This window comes from Anomaloglossus baeobatrachus, chromosome 4 (genome assembly GCF_048569485.1).
Source record: "Anomaloglossus baeobatrachus isolate aAnoBae1 chromosome 4, aAnoBae1.hap1, whole genome shotgun sequence".
In the NCBI taxonomy this organism is placed as follows: Eukaryota; Metazoa; Chordata; class Amphibia; order Anura; family Aromobatidae; genus Anomaloglossus; species Anomaloglossus baeobatrachus.
The window spans coordinates 660367282-660384496 of record NC_134356.1 but is presented as its reverse complement, the minus strand read 5'-3'; the positions used below and the strand labels follow the sequence as shown (position 1 = coordinate 660384496).

The 17215-nt window shown below is 54.5% G+C and overlaps 2 protein-coding genes across 3 annotated transcripts in view; one reads left to right on the top strand and one right to left on the bottom strand.

Moving 5' to 3' along the window:
- LOC142304297 (tetraspanin-1-like) overlaps positions 1-17215 on the bottom strand; it is a 221325-nt gene that overhangs the window by 52069 nt on the left and 152041 nt on the right. The gene's annotated exons all lie outside the window — the stretch shown is intronic.
- Positions 8515-10206, top strand: LOC142301207 (uncharacterized). The gene has a single exon (XM_075342234.1). It carries the CDS (start codon positions 8515-8517, stop codon positions 10204-10206), a length of 1692 nt encoding a protein of 563 aa, XP_075198349.1.

Below are 17215 nucleotides of genomic sequence, written 5' to 3'. Positions count from 1 at the left end.
CACATCTACCACCCCTTGGGCGGCCACTACAGTGGGCCAGTGCTCGGAAGGCATGGGCTCCATCATCGCAGGGTAGTCACGCCCCTGAGGCCCTACTGCTGCCCTACACCAGATCATCATCTCACTCCTAGGGGGCACAGTCAATGGAGCAACATCCATCACTCGCACTCCACCAATCTCCCCTCCGGTTGAGCTTACATGCTGGCGGTACATCAGGGCGCGGATCTCACGCTGCACAGCCCTCTGCCGGCTCCCCGCCGCCATGGCGGCTAGCTGCTGCAAAAGGTTCAGCACATCAGCCATGCAGTGTTCCATCACATTGGTTCCCAACACTATTTTCGGGTTATGATCACTAGGCTCATTCATGATCACAATCATACCCTGGTGTTGCAGTTCAGCTTGCCCCACTGTCATAGCCACCTCTTTATACCCCACCTGGGTCAATGGAAGTCCATTAGCGGCAATCAAATTTATACTATTGTCTGGAGGCGCTAGCTCGTCTGTGGCCCAATATCGCTGATACAATGTGTACGGTATGGTCGTTACCTGTGATCCAGTGTCCAAGAGAGCCATCACGGGTATGCTGTCCACAGCCACAGGGATGATAGGGCGGGCCCCGACGTATCGGTCTCGCCAGTCCGGGGGGCCACGGTGTTCTACTCCTGAGGATTGGCCCGGGGCCCCAGGGGTTGCTCGTTTAACGGGCACTGTCGGTAAACATGGCCCGGCTTACGGCACTTGTAGCAGATTGGAGGTCTGCTCCGCGGGTTGTTAGCGCTTCTCTGCTGCATCCAGGGAACATCTTCGGGACTGTCAGCAAGCTGTATCTGCGCTGGGGGCTGAGATCTGGTCAGAGGTTGAAGCGCAGCAAGGATTTTGGCAAGGTCTCCGTCCAGGCGACGGACCTGGGCTGCCAGTTCTTCCACTGTGCTGCTCGAGGCTGCGGGTAGTAAGGAGGTTGGTTTGGCTGGGGTCGCCACAACGGGAGCTGTCTCGACGGGCCACAGGACGGGTTCCAGAGCTTCAGCAGCTGGGGGCTGTAGTGCTTTGATAGCCCGCTCCTTTAACACAGCGAAGTCCACATCAGGGTGTTCCAGGGCCCACAGCCGGAGTTGTTTACGATCCTCAGGGGACCTCATCCCCTGCGCAAATTGCTCCACTAACATCTTATTGCTATCCGCCTCATTAATAGCGTTCACCCGCTTTAGCGTGCGGAGGGCGGCCTGCAGACGTAGAGCATAGTCCCGAATGCTATCCCCAGCTCGTTGCCGGCACTGGTAAAACTGCATCCTCAGCTCAGCTTCAGTCCGGGTCTCGAAGGCAGTCTGTAGCTTCTCGAAGATGGTGGCTACAGAGAGCCGGTCCCCCTCGGCCCAGGTCTCCGCTTCCTGCTCCGCCGCACCGGTTAGCTGGCCTAGCACTATCGCTGCACGTTGCTTATCAGTCAGGGGGTACAGCTCTAGCAACGGGTTAAGCTTTTTCCGGAAGGCCTGCAAGGCATCCGGTTTCCCGTCATACTGCGGTAGCCAGGCAGCTCCGGGCGCATAGGGCAAGGAAAACGGCATGACCTGAGCAAGCGCGGGGGCCGCGGCACCTCCCGCCAGTACAGCCGGGACCTGGGCAGGCCCATTCCCATCCGCGGGTGCCGCTGCGGCTGCGACCACCGCTCCTCCAGCGGCTTCGTCGGGCGCAGACATCTTGTTTCCGTCCCCCTTAGCTCTTTCCGGCCCCTCCTCTCTCGGGGCGGGGTTTTGGCCTTCGCGCCTCTACTGCTCGAGAAGACGCTCGAGCGGGAACTTTTCGCGCCAAAGATGGCGGCTTCTGAAATTTTTCTGCCGGATACCTCCGGCGGTAACAAGGCGCACCTCTACCTGACGGCAGAGCGGTAAGATCCTGTTCGTGACGCCAAGTTGTCGCGGGCGGGGAGGAGGGTGTCAGCACACCGTGCTCACCCCTTCTGCTCGGGTCCGGCAGTTGCTCCTGGTGGCTCGAGCTGCGGGCCGGATCCCGGGGTGTCTCGAGCGACACTCCTCGCCCGTGAGTGAAAAGGGGGGTGTTTGTTGGGATTATAGTTCGTGACGCCACCCACGGTTGTGGTGATGGCACCACCGCTGCTCAGTGTGGGGGTCCCGGGGATGGTGATGGGAGCAGCCAGGTGTTGTGTTGCCCCTCCGTGGGTAGGGGTTGGTGATCCCGGGGCCCGGTGAAGAGATGTGAAGTGTAGGGCCTGGAGGGCGCAGGGGCGCGGGGGCAGCGCTATGCCTTGCGGCACTGTGGTACTCACTCAGCCTGAGACACGGACACAGTTTGTACGGTAAACCAACGGCTGGTAGGACGGTCCCACAGACGGTTGCACCTGCCCTCCCGGTAGGTGACGGTGACGTCTCTCTTCCTTGCACCTGTTTGACTGATGGTAGCGGTGGATTCCCTCCGGTTACCCGCTCCCCGACTGCAATCTGGGCCGGAGGAGCTCTACACTTTGTCCGCAGGCGCTGGCCCTGGGGAAACTGGTGCCTTGGCGGTGGCGGTGTCTCCCCGGTAATGGTCGGGCTGTTGCCGTCAATCGGGACTTTGTTGCTGGGGGATCTGCGTCCCCTTCACTGACGGATTCGGCAAATTGGGCGACTCCTAGCCTTGCCGGGGTCCGAGAGGCCCCTGCCCTGGTGCTGACTGTCCTTCGGAACACTGCTCCAGACCACCGGGCACACAGCCAACGGGGTCCTTCCAGGAACTTCCAAACGGTCCCCCTCCGGACAGTCACCGCCGTCGCTGACCTTGCTGTTCTAGCCCTACACACAGCTGGGCTCTCAGGCTTCTCCTTCTCTCTGCTCTGTCACCACTTCTTGCTTTCCTCCTTTTCCACTTTCCTTTCCTTCACTTTCACTTCTGGTTGTTTCCTCTAGCCCCTGCCTGGGCTACTCTGCTTCTTTACTTACGCCCTGCCTGGGCTAATCTGCACTCTTGCCCTGCCCGGGCTAATCTGCTGTTCACTCCTTCATGTCCCTGACTCGACTGACTGGTTACTTCCTGCCTCCAGAGTTGTGAGCTCCTTGGTGGGCGGAGCCAACCACCTGGCCCACCCCCTGGTGTGCATCACAGACTCCTGGAGGAAGGCAACAAGGATTTCTGGTTAGCAGGTGTGCCTACCTGGAGTGTGGGGTGTAGTGGTGTTGTTATCTGTGTCCCCTGGCTTGCCCAGGGCGACACATCAACAGCAGAGTAGCCCGGGTAGGGCTAGAGTAAACAGCAGAGAAGTGAAAGTGAAGGAAAGAAAAGTGGAAAAGGAGGAAAGCAAGAAGTGGCGACAGAGCAGAGAGTGTGCAAGCCTGAGAGCCCAGCTTTGTGTAGGGCCAGAACAGCAAGGTCAGCGACGGCGGTGACTGTCCGGAGGGGGACCGTTTGGAAGTTCCTGGAAGGACCCCGTTGGCTGTGTGCCCGGTGGTCTGGAGCAGTGTTCCGAAGGACAGTCAGCACCAGGGCAGGGGCCTCTCGGACCCCGGCAAGGCTAGGAGTCGCCAAATTTGCCGAATCCGTCAGTGAAGGGGACGTAGATTCCCCCAACAACCAAGTCCCGATTGAAGGCAACAGCCCAACCCGTACAACAGAGGCACCGCCACGGCACCAGTCTCTGAGGGCCAGCGCCTGCGGGCAAAGTGTAGTGCTCCTCCGGCCCAGCTTGAAGCCGGGGAGCGGGTTACCGGTGGGGACCCATCGCAACCAACCGTACATACAGGTGCAGGGAAGAGAGACATCACCGTCACCTGCCGGGGAAGCAAAGCAGCCGTCTGTGGGACCGTCCTACCAGCCGTTTGGTTTACCGTACAAACTGTGTCACGTCTCAGGCTGAGTGAGTACCACAGTGCCGCAAGGCACAGCGCTGTCCCCGCGTCCCTGCGCCCACCAAGCCCTGCACCTCCCAAGCCATCACCGGGCCCCGGGATCACCAACCCCTACCCACGGAGGGGCAACACAACACCTGGCTGCTCCCCATCACCATCCCCGGGATCCCCGCATTAAGCAGCGGTGGTGCTACACATCACCACAACCGTGGGTGGCGTCACGGACATTATCCCAACATCCCAAACCCCCCTTTCACTCACGGGCGAGGAGTGCCGCTCGAGGAAAACCCCCGGGATCCGGCCTACGGCTCGAGCCACCACTGAGCAGCCGGACCCGAGCAGAAGGGGTGAGCGCGGTGTGCTGACACCCTCCTCCCCGCCCGCGACAACTTGGCGTCACGAACAGGATCTTACCGCTCTGCCGTCTGGTAGAGGTGCGCCTTGTTACCACCGGAGGTATCCGGCAGAAAAATTTCAGAAGCCGCCATCTTTGGCGCGAAAAGTTCCCGCTCGAGCGTCTTCTCGAGCAGTAGAGGCGCGAAGGCCAAAACCCCGCCCCGAGAGAGGAGGGGCCGGGAAGAGCTAAGGGGGACGCGATGGCGGCTGGCCGCATGTAGCTGCGGCTATAAAAGCAGGGACGCCAGGACTCTGCAGCGATATTGGGTTCCTGGAAAAACCTCGTTACCAAGATGCAAGATCCAACCCGCAATGAGGAAGCCCCCGCGCCCGGCACGGCGACGTGGTTGAGGGACCGGACCGTCCCGCTGAGCAACCGTCTGCAGGCCTATATGCGACTCCTCCTGGAGGAGTGGGAGACCGACATGGCGGACGTAGTGGCTGCTATGTGGAGACGCGAGGCAGAAGAGGATTTGGAGGAGCGGGTAAGCGACCCACGCCCCTGTATTCCTGAAGGATCGGCCGCTGCGGCTGAGGGGCCCGGCCGACTTCCGCTCACCCTGCCTCTCTCCCCGCTATCCGTAATGGCTGCTGCCGCCCCGCCATTAGGCCCGCTACCTGTCCCATCGGTAGCGATACCCTGCCCAGCCGCTTCGGCGGACCAGCCGGCTGCAGACATTCAAGACGGCCCTGAAGTGCACCAAGGGGAACCGCTAGAACCACGGCCCCTTAACAGCGTGGTGCCTGAAGTCCCAGTAGAGACTGTGCCAGACCCTGAGCCCGGAACCGTGGCCTGGATGAAGGCCCGGGTGATACAATTCCACCAACGTCAGCAGGATCAGATCTTCCGGATGCTGGAGCAGTGGACCAACGAGGTGGAGGAGCTGATTACCACTGCCCCGATGTGCGAAAGGGGAATAGATGTAGCAGAACCGACTGGTGACCCACGTCCCTATGTCCCACCTGGACCGGCCGCTGCGGCTGAGGGGCCCAGCCTAGTCTCGGTCTATGCATCGCCCTTGCCGTTACCTATGGGGCGCCTCAATATAAGCTCGCCTACTCTGCTGCTCCATGCTACCGCAGAAGGGGATGAAGTGTTGGAGGCTGGAGACCAGGAGGCTGCGGCAGCTGGCGGCAACCCGCCTGACACAGGAACAAGAAATGACGACTCCTGCCCCAGCTTCGGGGCCGCTGTTGCGGCTGAAGGAGCAATTGAGCGTTCCTTCTATGTGGGGGACCCTGTGGTTTATCATACCCCGCGTACCGGTGGAAATGGGTACCGGGTACCCCTGTCACAGCAGGCATGTCAGTGCATGTTTGATGTGCTGGTGGCAGAGGATGGGTCCGCCTTAGTAGAGGAACCGGAGTAGGGCAGCGGATGCCCGCAGCACCGTCCCCGTTGGGACCACCTGCTTGTTTGTTTGAAAAGTTTAAAAGTTGAATGATAAGAAGAAAAATGATTACCGAACAGTAACCAGATTTGTTTTTGTGATATGCAACCGGCAGGAGCCGGCACCGTTGTCCCCGTGGGGACCGTTTAAAAAGTTATGCATGGGAACTATCCATGGACAAGCCCGTGAACTTTGCAGGGCAACCACAAACGTTAGTGGCTTTTAAATATGTTGGGTACCGTTACCGTTTCCGCAGGCCGCCTCCGGAGAGGCAGGTTGGAGGGAGGGCCCTGAGCAGAGCAGGCCAGGGCCCCGCCACCAAAGGAACCGGTGGCTACCCTCTGGAGGGAAGGACAGATCCCGCTCGGGTACCGTGTGCTGGACTGTGGGTCAAGGGGTGCTGCCTGGGTTTTAGGGGCAGCATCAGGGCCAGGTTACTTGGGTGGGAGAGAGCGGAAACCGTGACCGTATACCGTTGAAACGTTAAAAGTAAATGTGCCTCCCGTCTTGGGAAGATTTATTAAAAATGCTTATGTTTTGTTTAACTCTGTTATCCCTTTTACAGAAAAATAAAACCGGTGTAGGACGGCAGCCCGCGGACGGTCTGCGTTTTGCTAAGGGGGAATGTGTCGCCCTGGGCAAGCCAGGGGTCACAGGTCACAACACCACCACACCCCACATCCCAGGTAGGCACACCTAAGCTGAACCAAAAATCCTTGTTGCCTTCCTCCAGGAGTCTGATGATGCACACCAGGGGGTGGGCCAGGCGGTTGGCTCCGCCCACCAAGGAGCTCACAGCTCTGGAGGCAGGAAGTGTCAGGCAGATGAGCCCAGGGTGAGCCTGTGTCAACAGCAGAGTAGCCCGGGTAGGGCTAGAGTAAACAGCAGAGAAGTGAAAGTGAAGGAAAGAAAAGTGGAAAAGGAGGAAAGCAAGAAGTGGCGACAGAGCAGAGAGTGTGCAAGCCTGAGAGCCCAGCTTTGTGTAGGGCCAGAACAGCAAGGTCAGCGACGGCGGTGACTGTCCGGAGGGGGACCGTTTGGAAGTTCCTGGAAGGACCCCGTTGGCTGTGTGCCCGGTGGTCTGGAGCAGTGTTCCGAAGGACAGTCAGCACCAGGGCAGGGGCCTCTCGGACCCCGGCAAGGCTAGGAGTCGCCAAATTTGCCGAATCCGTCAGTGAAGGGGACGTAGATTCCCCCAACAACCAAGTCCCGATTGAAGGCAACAGCCCAACCCGTACAACAGAGGCACCGCCACCGCCAGGGCACCAGTCTCTGAGGGCCAGCGCCTGCGGGCAAAGTGTAGTGCTCCTCCGGCCCAGCTTGAAGCCGGGGAGCGGGTTACCGGTGGGGACCCATCGCAACCAACCGTACATACAGGTGCAGGGAAGAGAGACATCACCGTCACCTGCCGGGGAAGCAAAGCAGCCGTCTGTGGGACCGTCCTACCAGCCGTTTGGTTTACCGTACAAACTGTGTCACGTCTCAGGCTGAGTGAGTACCACAGTGCCGCAAGGCACAGCGCTGTCCCCGCGTCCCTGCGCCCACCAAGCCCTGCACCTCCCAAGCCATCACCGGGCCCCGGGATCACCAACCCCTACCCACGGAGGGGCAACACAACACCTGGCTGCTCCCCATCACCATCCCCGGGATCCCCGCATTAAGCAGCGGTGGTGCTACACATCACCACAACCGTGGGTGGCGTCACGGATATTATCCCAACATCCCAAACCCCCCTTTCACTCACGGGCGAGGAGTGCCGCTCGAGGAAAACCCCCGGGATCCGGCCTACGGCTCGAGCCACCACTGAGCAGCCGGACCCGAGCAGAAGGGGTGAGCGCGGTGTGCTGACACCCTCCTCCCCGCCCGCGACATGTGCACACTGCATTTTTTATACGTTTTTATACCTGCGGAATTTTCGCTGCAGAATTAATGTGCATGTCACTTCTTTTCCGCAGGTACCTGCGGTTTTTGCCATAGATAATGGCCAACCTGCGGAAAAAACGCGGCAAATCCGCACCAAAACCTCACCAAACCACGGCAAAACCGCATGAGGATTTCGTTGCGGTTTTGGTGCGTTTTTTTACCGCAGGTGCGGGATTCATTCAGAGGGTCCGGAATTTCCTTAAGAAAAAGTCATTTTCTTGTGCGCAGATGGCCTAACACAGCTCCTATGTTCAGGAATGTAACGCTATATTCACATGCTGCGTTTTGTTTGTTCTTTGTTTTTCCATTTCTTTCTGCAAATTAAAAGTTGCTTTTTCCAGTACGAGCAAAAGATATTAATCACAGAAATCTTGTGCAGACGTCAGTTTTCCTGACTGAATTTGCGAACTGTATTGTTTTAAACAGTATGCGGTATGTCTGTTCTTTCAGAGCTTTTGCAGTATTTTTTTATCCTATTGAAAGCAAATGAGAAAGTGTAAAAATGCTGCTAAAAAAACCCAAAACACAGCAGAAAGGTATCAAAAAACGGAAAACTGGGATTTTGAACAGAGAATTTTTAGTGAAAGGAAATTAGGTATTGGCTGCAGTAAAAAAACAACAACAAAAAAAAAACAAAAACCCGCAGGTGTGAACATGGCCTGAGGATGGGCGTTGGTGGCTCTCCTGGTGTGTGGAGAAAGCTCAGGGTGGAGGCACCTGGGCGGGGATCTCTCCTAACAAGGCCCGGCCTACAAGGCCTACACTGGGAAGTGACTCCTAGACTCAGTCTGCTGATGAAGTCTTTCTGGAAGGACAGAGGGAATATAATGGCTGATGAGAAGCGATGATGGAAGGAAATAACTGAAGCTATTGTACCCAGTGTAGAGTCTGGTGACCCCACCTGCAGGGGATCTGCCCCACCTTTCCCTGTCAGGCGGAGAAGAACAATCCTGGAGAAGCCGACCATGCAAGAAAACCTGCCGCATACTGAGGTGATACTGGCTGGACACAGGCCATCTTGGAGCAACCAGAAAGCTGTAAAGATGGAGATGGAAACCAAGGGAGAACCATCAGAGGGGCTTCATGGTGCCACTAGTGGAAACACACCGGGACCTGGACTCCAGTCTGGAGCTTCTGACCCCCCAGCTGTGACCGCAGCAGGTCAGGAGCTGCAGAGACTTGTGCTGGGAACCGGCGGAGATACGACTGTACCGGTGAAAGAAAATCCTGTAAATAGAGCCCAGCAGTCCTATGTAAGACCAGTATGGCAGCCGGCAAGTTTCATTTTTGAGGAAGGAAATTTGGACAAGAAAGACACAACACATGAGCAGCAAAGACCTGCAGTGGTTTCTGGCGAAGCACCACAAGTACCAGCAGTAAGCATTCCTGAGCAAAACAGTAGACTCTTACCTAATGATACAACAGCACATCATGGCCCTCGTGTTATAACTGTGCAGGACAGTGTGGCCTACGCTGGGCAGGAGTACCCAACTAATGACTGTACTGACATTTCCATAGAGGTTGATGTTGAGCAGGGGCCAGTCCCATCTAATATGCAGGACTTTTCCCCATTAGTTACTGAAGAGGTGGTGGACCCCCATAGTGCCAGCGGTCAGCAGCCGCAACAGGAGAGTGGTGATTGTGGGTCAACTTTCACATCTGACACCAGTTATGTCCACCAGGAGTTTAAGAAGACTGATACTGTCCTGTTTCAACACCAAGGTGCCAAGGAAGAGCTGCCTAGCCGAAAGTTTCTTATCAAAGAGCTCCTGTGTAAGCAGATGGGCTTCCGGCATACCATCTTCCTGTTTGTCATACAACTCCCAGACCGGCAGGGCTATTATGTCCGCTTTAGGGGTATCTCTTACCTGCGCTATTTCTGGGCGAACATCTCCAAGTTCCAGGATATGGACAGTTGGAACAAGTTCACTTTTAGCCTTGTTTCTAAGCAGGATCTAGTAGACGTGACCATCACTTTCTCAAAAGAAACTGTTCTCCCTCAGGACATCGTCATCTGGCTCCAGAGACATTGTGATCTCTTGTCAGATCTGACGAAGAAGACGGATAGGTTCAGGATATGGACTGGAGAATGGAGAATCCTGGTTAAACTGCGTCAAAGTCAAAATGTCACCCACCATCTGCCCTATTCCTTCTTTATTGGTAGAGTGAGAGGCATCTGTCGCTATGAGGGTCAGCCGAAGGAATGCTATACGTGTGGTGAGGCTGGTCACTTGGCGAGCGCCTGCTCTATGCAAAAGTGCAGCATGTGTGGTGAGGTGGGGCATGAGGTCGACACCTGCCCAAACATCAGGTGTGATTTGTGTGATCAGATTGGTCACTTTGACTGGGATTGTTCTGGTACTAGGCATGATGAGGAGCTGCAGGTAGAGAACCTGAAGAAGGAGGCCCCGCTGTCCCGTTTGGCACTTGGAAGTCTGGAGGCCTCAAGTGACATCCGTGATACAGTCCAGGTGGGAATCACCGAGGGGAACATGGAGGCTGTGGAGGTGGCAGGGCAGGGTTCACAGCGGACTTCTTCTGACCCAGTGTCCACCAGTGACCATAATAAAAGTACACAGAAGAAACATAAATCCAGGCTTAAGTCTGGCGGTGAGAAAGACATGTACCAAAAACCAGACGAAAAGGAAGATCCGTGAGAAACTGAGTTGACTGTTCCAGAAACTAGTCAGTGTCCTATCGGAGGCCGAGGAAGAAATGTCAAGAGGATCGTCGTCCTACAAGAAGATGCCCTCTAGTGATGCGGCAATCCAAATCAGACATGGACACAGTTGACCAGCAAAATTACTCTGGGTCAGATTTATTGAGAATGATGAACATTTTAATGTTTTGAGGTTTTTTTTTTTGTTTTTTGGGGGGTTTTGTTGCTGAATTTTTGAGCAGAAATTCCACCAAAACCACGTTTGGAGAGTTTCCAATTTGACAAAAACTGTGTGAACATGTCTTTCCTCTGGAGATACATGTGATATAAATTGTTCCTTTTTACCTAGCAGGTGTGGACACTATAAGTTACATCTACACTATGTGCACAGTATTGCAGCAATATCGATTTTGGTTTTTTTTTATTTTTTATTAAACGAGTCATAATCTTTCAGAAAACTGCCCCCATCATTTCATTCTTGGGAAAAAAAAAACAAAACCATCGGCCTCCTTTGCTGCTCTGGTGTTTGTTGTGTGGCTGAAGTGGTGACATCATGTTGACAGTGTCGCGGGCGGAGGAGGGAACGCTGCGCTCACCCACTGCTCGGGTCCGGCTGCTGCTGCTGCTCGGTGGTGGCTCGAGCGGTGGGCCGGATGCCGGGGACTCGAGCGGCGTTCCTCGCCCGTGAGTGAAAGGGGGGTGGTTGTTTTGGGGTTTGGGAAATTGTGGTGCGGTTGTGACACCACCGCTGCTCTGGACGGGGATCCCGGGAGCGATGACAGGGAGCAGCTTGGATGTTGTTTCTCCCCTCCGTGGGTAGGGGGATTGGTTGTCCCGGGGCCTGGTGAGGGTTAGGGATTGATGGCAGGCGGGTTACGGGGCCTGGTGAGGTGCAGGGTCGCGGGGGCAGCGCTGTGCCGCACGGCACGGTGGTACTCACTCAGCCAGTAATTCACACGGAGTCTCTGGTCAAACAAACGGATGGACGGGTCCCACAGACGGCTGCGGTGTTTTTCCCCTGACCCCAGGTTGGTAGTGTAAGTCCTTTCCTTCACCTTCATGTACGCTCCTCCTGCACTCCGGTTTCCAGCTGGCTCCCCGGTTCGGTACCGGACGGGCCACTACCCTGTCCCGGCTACCTACGGTTCCACCAAGACTGTCTTCCCGGCTCCTGCAGACGGCCACTACCGTCTGCCTGACTGGCTACACGAGGGACCTAGGCTCCAACCTAGGCCCCAGTCTGCGTCTGCCTCTCTGCAGACCTCCTCTCTCTTCCTCTGCCTGGACTTGTCTGAGCTGGTTTTTGCCTCAGGCCAGCTAGACTCCTGGGTGGGCGTCTCCATCTGCCTGACTCTGCCCACCTGGTGTGTCTGTCTGAACCCGAGGGAAGACATCAGGTCTCACTGGAGATGACTGCTGTGAACTGCTGGGGGTGGGGGTGTGTGTGTGTATTGTTACCTGTGGCCCCTGGCTTGTCCAGGGCGCCACATTCCCCCTTAGTAAAATGCAGACCGTCCGCGGGCTGCCCGTCCATCACCGGTTTTATTTTCACAAACTGAAAAAGAATAAAACATTTTAAAACATTTTCACACATGCATTTTTTTTTTTTCATACAACTTCCCTTACGGGAGGCATATCACCTCAACCGTTGCAACAACAATACACTTTTAATAATAACAACGGAACGGGTCTTTCAGTCACCCACCCAAACAAACTGGCCCTGATGCTGCCCCTAAGCAAATGGGCAGTGTGGCGCCCTGGACAAGCCAGGGGCCACAGGTAATTACATCACCACACCCTACACCCCGGTTAGGCACATCTAAGCCAGACACAAAACCCTTGTTGCCTTCCTCCAGGGGCTGATGATCACACCAGGGGGGTGGGCCAGGCGGTTGGTCCCGCCCACCAAGGAGTTCACAGTCCTGGAGGCGGGAAAAGAGCTGAGATTAGTTTGAGAGGAGTTGAGGAGTCGACAGAGATTAGTTTTGGAGGTGAAAGTGGTAGGAGGAAAAGTGGTAAAGGAGCAACTGACTGACAGCGTCCGGGTGTGTGGCCCGGGCGAGAAAGCAAGGTTGGCAGACGGTGGTGACCGTCTGCAGGAGTGGCCTATCGGAGTTTACGGTAAGGACCGTGGACGGGCGGTGGCCCGGCGGTACCGGACCGGTACACAAGGAGAAGCCAGCACCATCGGCAGGGGCTTTTCGGACCCCGGCAAGGCTAGGAGTCGCCGTGAATTTGCCGAATCCGTTAGTGAAGGGGACCTCCTGGGTTTCCAAACAGTCAAGTCCCGACAGAAGGCAACAGTCCAACCCAGTGAGAGAGACGCCGCCACCGCCAAGGCAACCGTTTCTCAGGGCCAGCGCCTGCGGGCAAAAGGGGCTCCTCCGGCCCATATCCAAGCCGGGGAGCGGGTTACCGGTGGGAACCCATTGGAACCGTCAGAAGTACATAGGTGCAGGAAAAGGCGGTCAAAGTCAACCTGCCGGGGAAAAGCAACAGCAGCCGTCCGTGGGACCCGTCTTTCCAGCTGTGTGTTTTACCGAGAACTGTGTCATCGTCTCAGGCTGAGTGAGTGCCACCTTGCCGTGCGGCACAGTGCTGCCCCTGCGACCCTGCACCTCACCAGGCCCCGCAACCCGCCTGCCATCATCCATCCCTACCCCATCACCGGGCCCCGGGACAACCAACCCCCCTACCCACGGAGGGGAGAACTAACAACTCAGCTGCTCCCTGTCACCGCTCCCGGGATCCCTGTCCAGAGCAGCGGTGGTGTCCCCTAAATCACCACAACCGTGGGTGGCGTCACGGACAATAAATCCCCACAATCAACCCCCTTTTCACTCACAGGCGCGGAACGCCGCTCGAGTCCCCGGGATCCGGCCCACAGCTCGAGGCTCCACCGAGCAGCAGCAGCAGCCGCACCCGAGCAGTGGGAAAGCGCAGCGTCCCCTCCTCCGCCCGCGACAGGCAGCACCCTTTGCCCCAGTCCATCACCAGGCTGCCCGGGCGGGTACTTCGCTGCCGTTGTGGCCGGGCGGACTGCCGGGGCCGTCATCATCAGCGGTGCGGCCGGGATGGAAGCCGGGACCGGTGGCAGGACGGTGACGAAGGTAAGACCTGGGGACCCCAGGTCTGGGCCCTCCCTCACAGACGCTGCGAGCTCCGCTACCGGTGACAGGGGTAACGGGTCGGTCGGGGCGTTGGCCGCGGCATGGCACTGAGGTTTCAGCGGTGCCGGACGGACTGGACATCTCGTGCAGCGGTGCTTTCCAGGAACCAAGTATGGCCGCACAGTCCTGGCGTCCCTGCCTTTATAGCCGAGGCTTACATGCGGCCAGACGCCATCCATCCCCCTTAGTCTTTTTTCGGCTCCTCCTCTACAGGGGCGGGGTTTCGGCTTTCGCGCCTCCACTACTCGGGAAGACGCTCGAGCGGGGACTTTTCGCGCCCAAAATGGCGGCTTCTCCAAACTTTCGGCCGGACACCTCCAGCGGTCACAAGGCGCACCTCTACCAGACGGCAGAGCGGTAAGATCCTGTTCGTGATGCCAAGTTGTCGCGGGCGGAGGAGGGGACGCTGCGCTCACCCACTGCTCGGGTCCGGCTGCTGCTCGGTGGTGGCTCGAGCGGTGGGCCGGATCCCGGGGACTCGAGCGGCGCTCCTCGCCCGTGAGTGAAAGGGGGGTGGTTGTTTGGGTTTAGGGAAATTGTCCGTGACGCCACCCACGGTGTGGTGAGGTTGTGACACCACCGCTGCTCTGGACGGGGATCCCGGGAGCGATGACAGGGAGCAGCTTGGATGTTGTTTCTCCCCTCCGTGGGTAGGATGGTTGGTTGTCCCGGGGCCCGGTGAGGGTTAGGGATGGATGGCAGGTGGGTTACGGAGCCTGGTGAGGTGCAGGGTCGCGGGGGCAGCGCTGTGCCGCACGGCACGGTGGTACTCACTCAGCCAGTAATTCACACGGAGTCTCTGGTCAAACAAACGGCTGGATGGACGGGTCCCACAGACGGCTGCGGTGTTTTTCCCCTGACCCCAGGTTGGTAGTGTAAGTCTATTCCTTCACCTTCGTGTACACTCCTCCTGCACTCCGGTTTCCAGCTGGCTCCCCGGTTCGGTACCGGTGGGCCACCGCCCAGCCCCGGCTACCTACGGTTCCACCAAGACTGTCTTCCCGACTCCTGCAGACGGCCACTACCGTCTGCCTGACTGGCTACACGAGGGACCTAGGCTCCAACCTAGGCCCTAGTCTGCGTCTGCCTCTCTGCAGACCTCCTCTCTCTTCCTCTGCCTGGACTTGTCTGAGCTGGTTTTTGCCTCAGGCCAGCTAGACTCCTGGGTGGGCGTCTCCATCTGCCTGACTCCGCCCACCTGGTGTGTCTGTCTGAACCCGAGGGAAGAAATCAGGTCTCACTGGGGAAGACTGCTCTGAACTGCTGGGGGTGGGGGTGTGTGTGTATTGTTACCTGTGCCCCTGGCTTGTCCAGGGCGCCACAACAGCGCTGCAGCCGATCACTGAGACCAGTGGCTTAAATAATGTATATTAGCAGACCTGTTGAGCTCTGTGATTGGCTGCAGTGCTGTCAATGTGACGTCACCACTGAAGCCTATACACAATCACCAGAGCAGCATCAGAAACCGAACATTGGACTCGGGAAGGGTAAATAAATGGAAAGCAAATATTTTCTGTAACGGAACAACCCCTTTAATTGTGAAATGTAGTTTGTTTTACTTGTGATTTTTTTTTTTTTTAATAATAAAAAAATGCATCCTATGTACAAGAAAATTACTATAATACTACCTCTTATGTTCAAGAATATAACTGCTATAAGGGCTCATGCACATGTAACTGCAGAATGTTCTGCAGCGATTTGACAGCACATGTGCACTTCAAATCGCTGCAGAAACACTGCAGAATGAATGCAGTATTTTTGTTACAAAAAAAAAAGCCGATTTCGTGCGCTAGTCAGAGTGGGAGCTGCATCCGGAACGCACAAATAATTGACATGCTGCTATTATGAACCCTTGGATTTGGGTCAAAATGTTAGCACCTAAATCGCTGCGTTCAAAAAAGCAACGTGTGCACGTCTCATGCACAATCTTCATAGATTGTGCTGAGGACATAGGACGTATGCATTTACACTGCAGTGCAATACGCAGCGTAAATGCATGTCAGTACGCAACATGCACATGAGCCCTAATACTGCCCCCTATGTACAAGAATATAACTACTATAATACTGCTCCCTATGTACAAGAATATATCTACTATAATACTGCCCCTTTGTACAAGAATATAACTACTATAAAACTGCCCTCTATGTACAAGAATATAACTACTATAATACTGCTCCTATGTACAAGAATATAACTACTATAATACTGCTCCTGCTCCTATGTACAAGAATATAACTACTATAATACTGCTCCCTATGTACAAGAATATAACTACTATAATACTGCTCCCTATGTACAAGAATATAACTACTATAATACTGCCCCTATGTACAAGAATATAACTACTATAAAACTGCCCTCTATGTACAAGAATATAACTACTATAATACTGCTCCTATGTACAAGAATATAACTACTATAATACTGCTCCTATGTACAAGAATATAACTACTATAATACTGCTCCCTATGTACACGAATATAACTACTATAATACTGCTCCCTATGTACAAGAATATAACTACTATAATACTGCTTCTATGTACAAGAATATAGCTACTATAATACTGCCCCTATGTACAAGAATATAACTACTATAATACTGCTTCTATGTATAAGAATATAACTACTATAATACTGCCCCCTATGTACAAGAATATAACTACTATAATACTGCTCCTATGTACAAGAATATATCTACTATAATACTGCCCCTATGTACAAGAATATAACTACTATAATACTGCTCCTATGTACAAGAATATATCTACTATAATACTGCCCCTTTGTACAAGAATATAACTACTATAATACTGCTCCTGCTCCTATGTACAAGAATATAACTACTATAATACTGCTCCCTATGTACAAGAATATAACTACTATAATACTGTTCCCTATGTACAAGAATATAACTACTATAATACTGCTCCTATGTACAAGAATATAACTACTATAATACTGCCGCCTATGTTCAGGAATGTAACTACTATAATACTGCCTCCTATGTACAAGAATATAACTACTATAATACTGCCCCCTATGTACAAGAATATAACTACTATAATACTGCCCTCTATGTACAAGAATATAACTACTATAATACTGCTCCCTATGTACAAGAATATAACTACTATAATACTGCCTCCTATGTACAAGAATATAACTACTATAATACTGCCCCCTATGTACAAGAATATAACTACTATAATACTGCCCCTATGTACAAGAATATAACTACTATAATACTGCCCCCTATGTACAAGAATATAACTACTATAATACTGCTGTATAAATGTCATTTCTCCGCCCACCCTTTGTGCTGTGGGGCGACGTGTCTTCCTGCCTCGCCATGCTCCTCCCATGTGATGACGAGTCTGACATGGGCGGAGCATGATGATGTCAGACGCCAGACCCCATGTGCACAATGGTGGAGCTGTGATTGAGCGCCGCTGCTACACATCACGCTGATGGATGGGGGTATATATACCTGGGTATTGACTGGCATCAGCACCCCTTGGAAGAAGCTTTTCTGCGAAACACGTGTCGGGGTATTCTACCCTCAGGTTAACATCATTTTGGTGTGTGTCATTGTGGGCTGATAACCCAGTGTTAAGGTGGGTCTTTATGGCTGGTTTTGTGCCTTTGTAAGGTGTAAACACTGTTGGTATTGTAAGCCATGCCGCCTTCTTTGTTTGTTATAATCCTCTTCATGCATTATAACACTGGGAATATGACTTCCTTAGTCTAGCCCTGTTGCTACAGTGTCATTCTGGCACTTTTTTTTTTTTTTTTTTTTTTTTTGTCGGTTTCTGTCTTCATCCCTATATGTGTG

What these genes read in the sequence shown, in the direction of transcription:
- LOC142301207 (XM_075342234.1), top strand. Translation starts at nt 8,515, where the DNA reads ATGCAAGAAAACCTGCCGCATACTGAGGTGATACTGGCTGGACACAGG.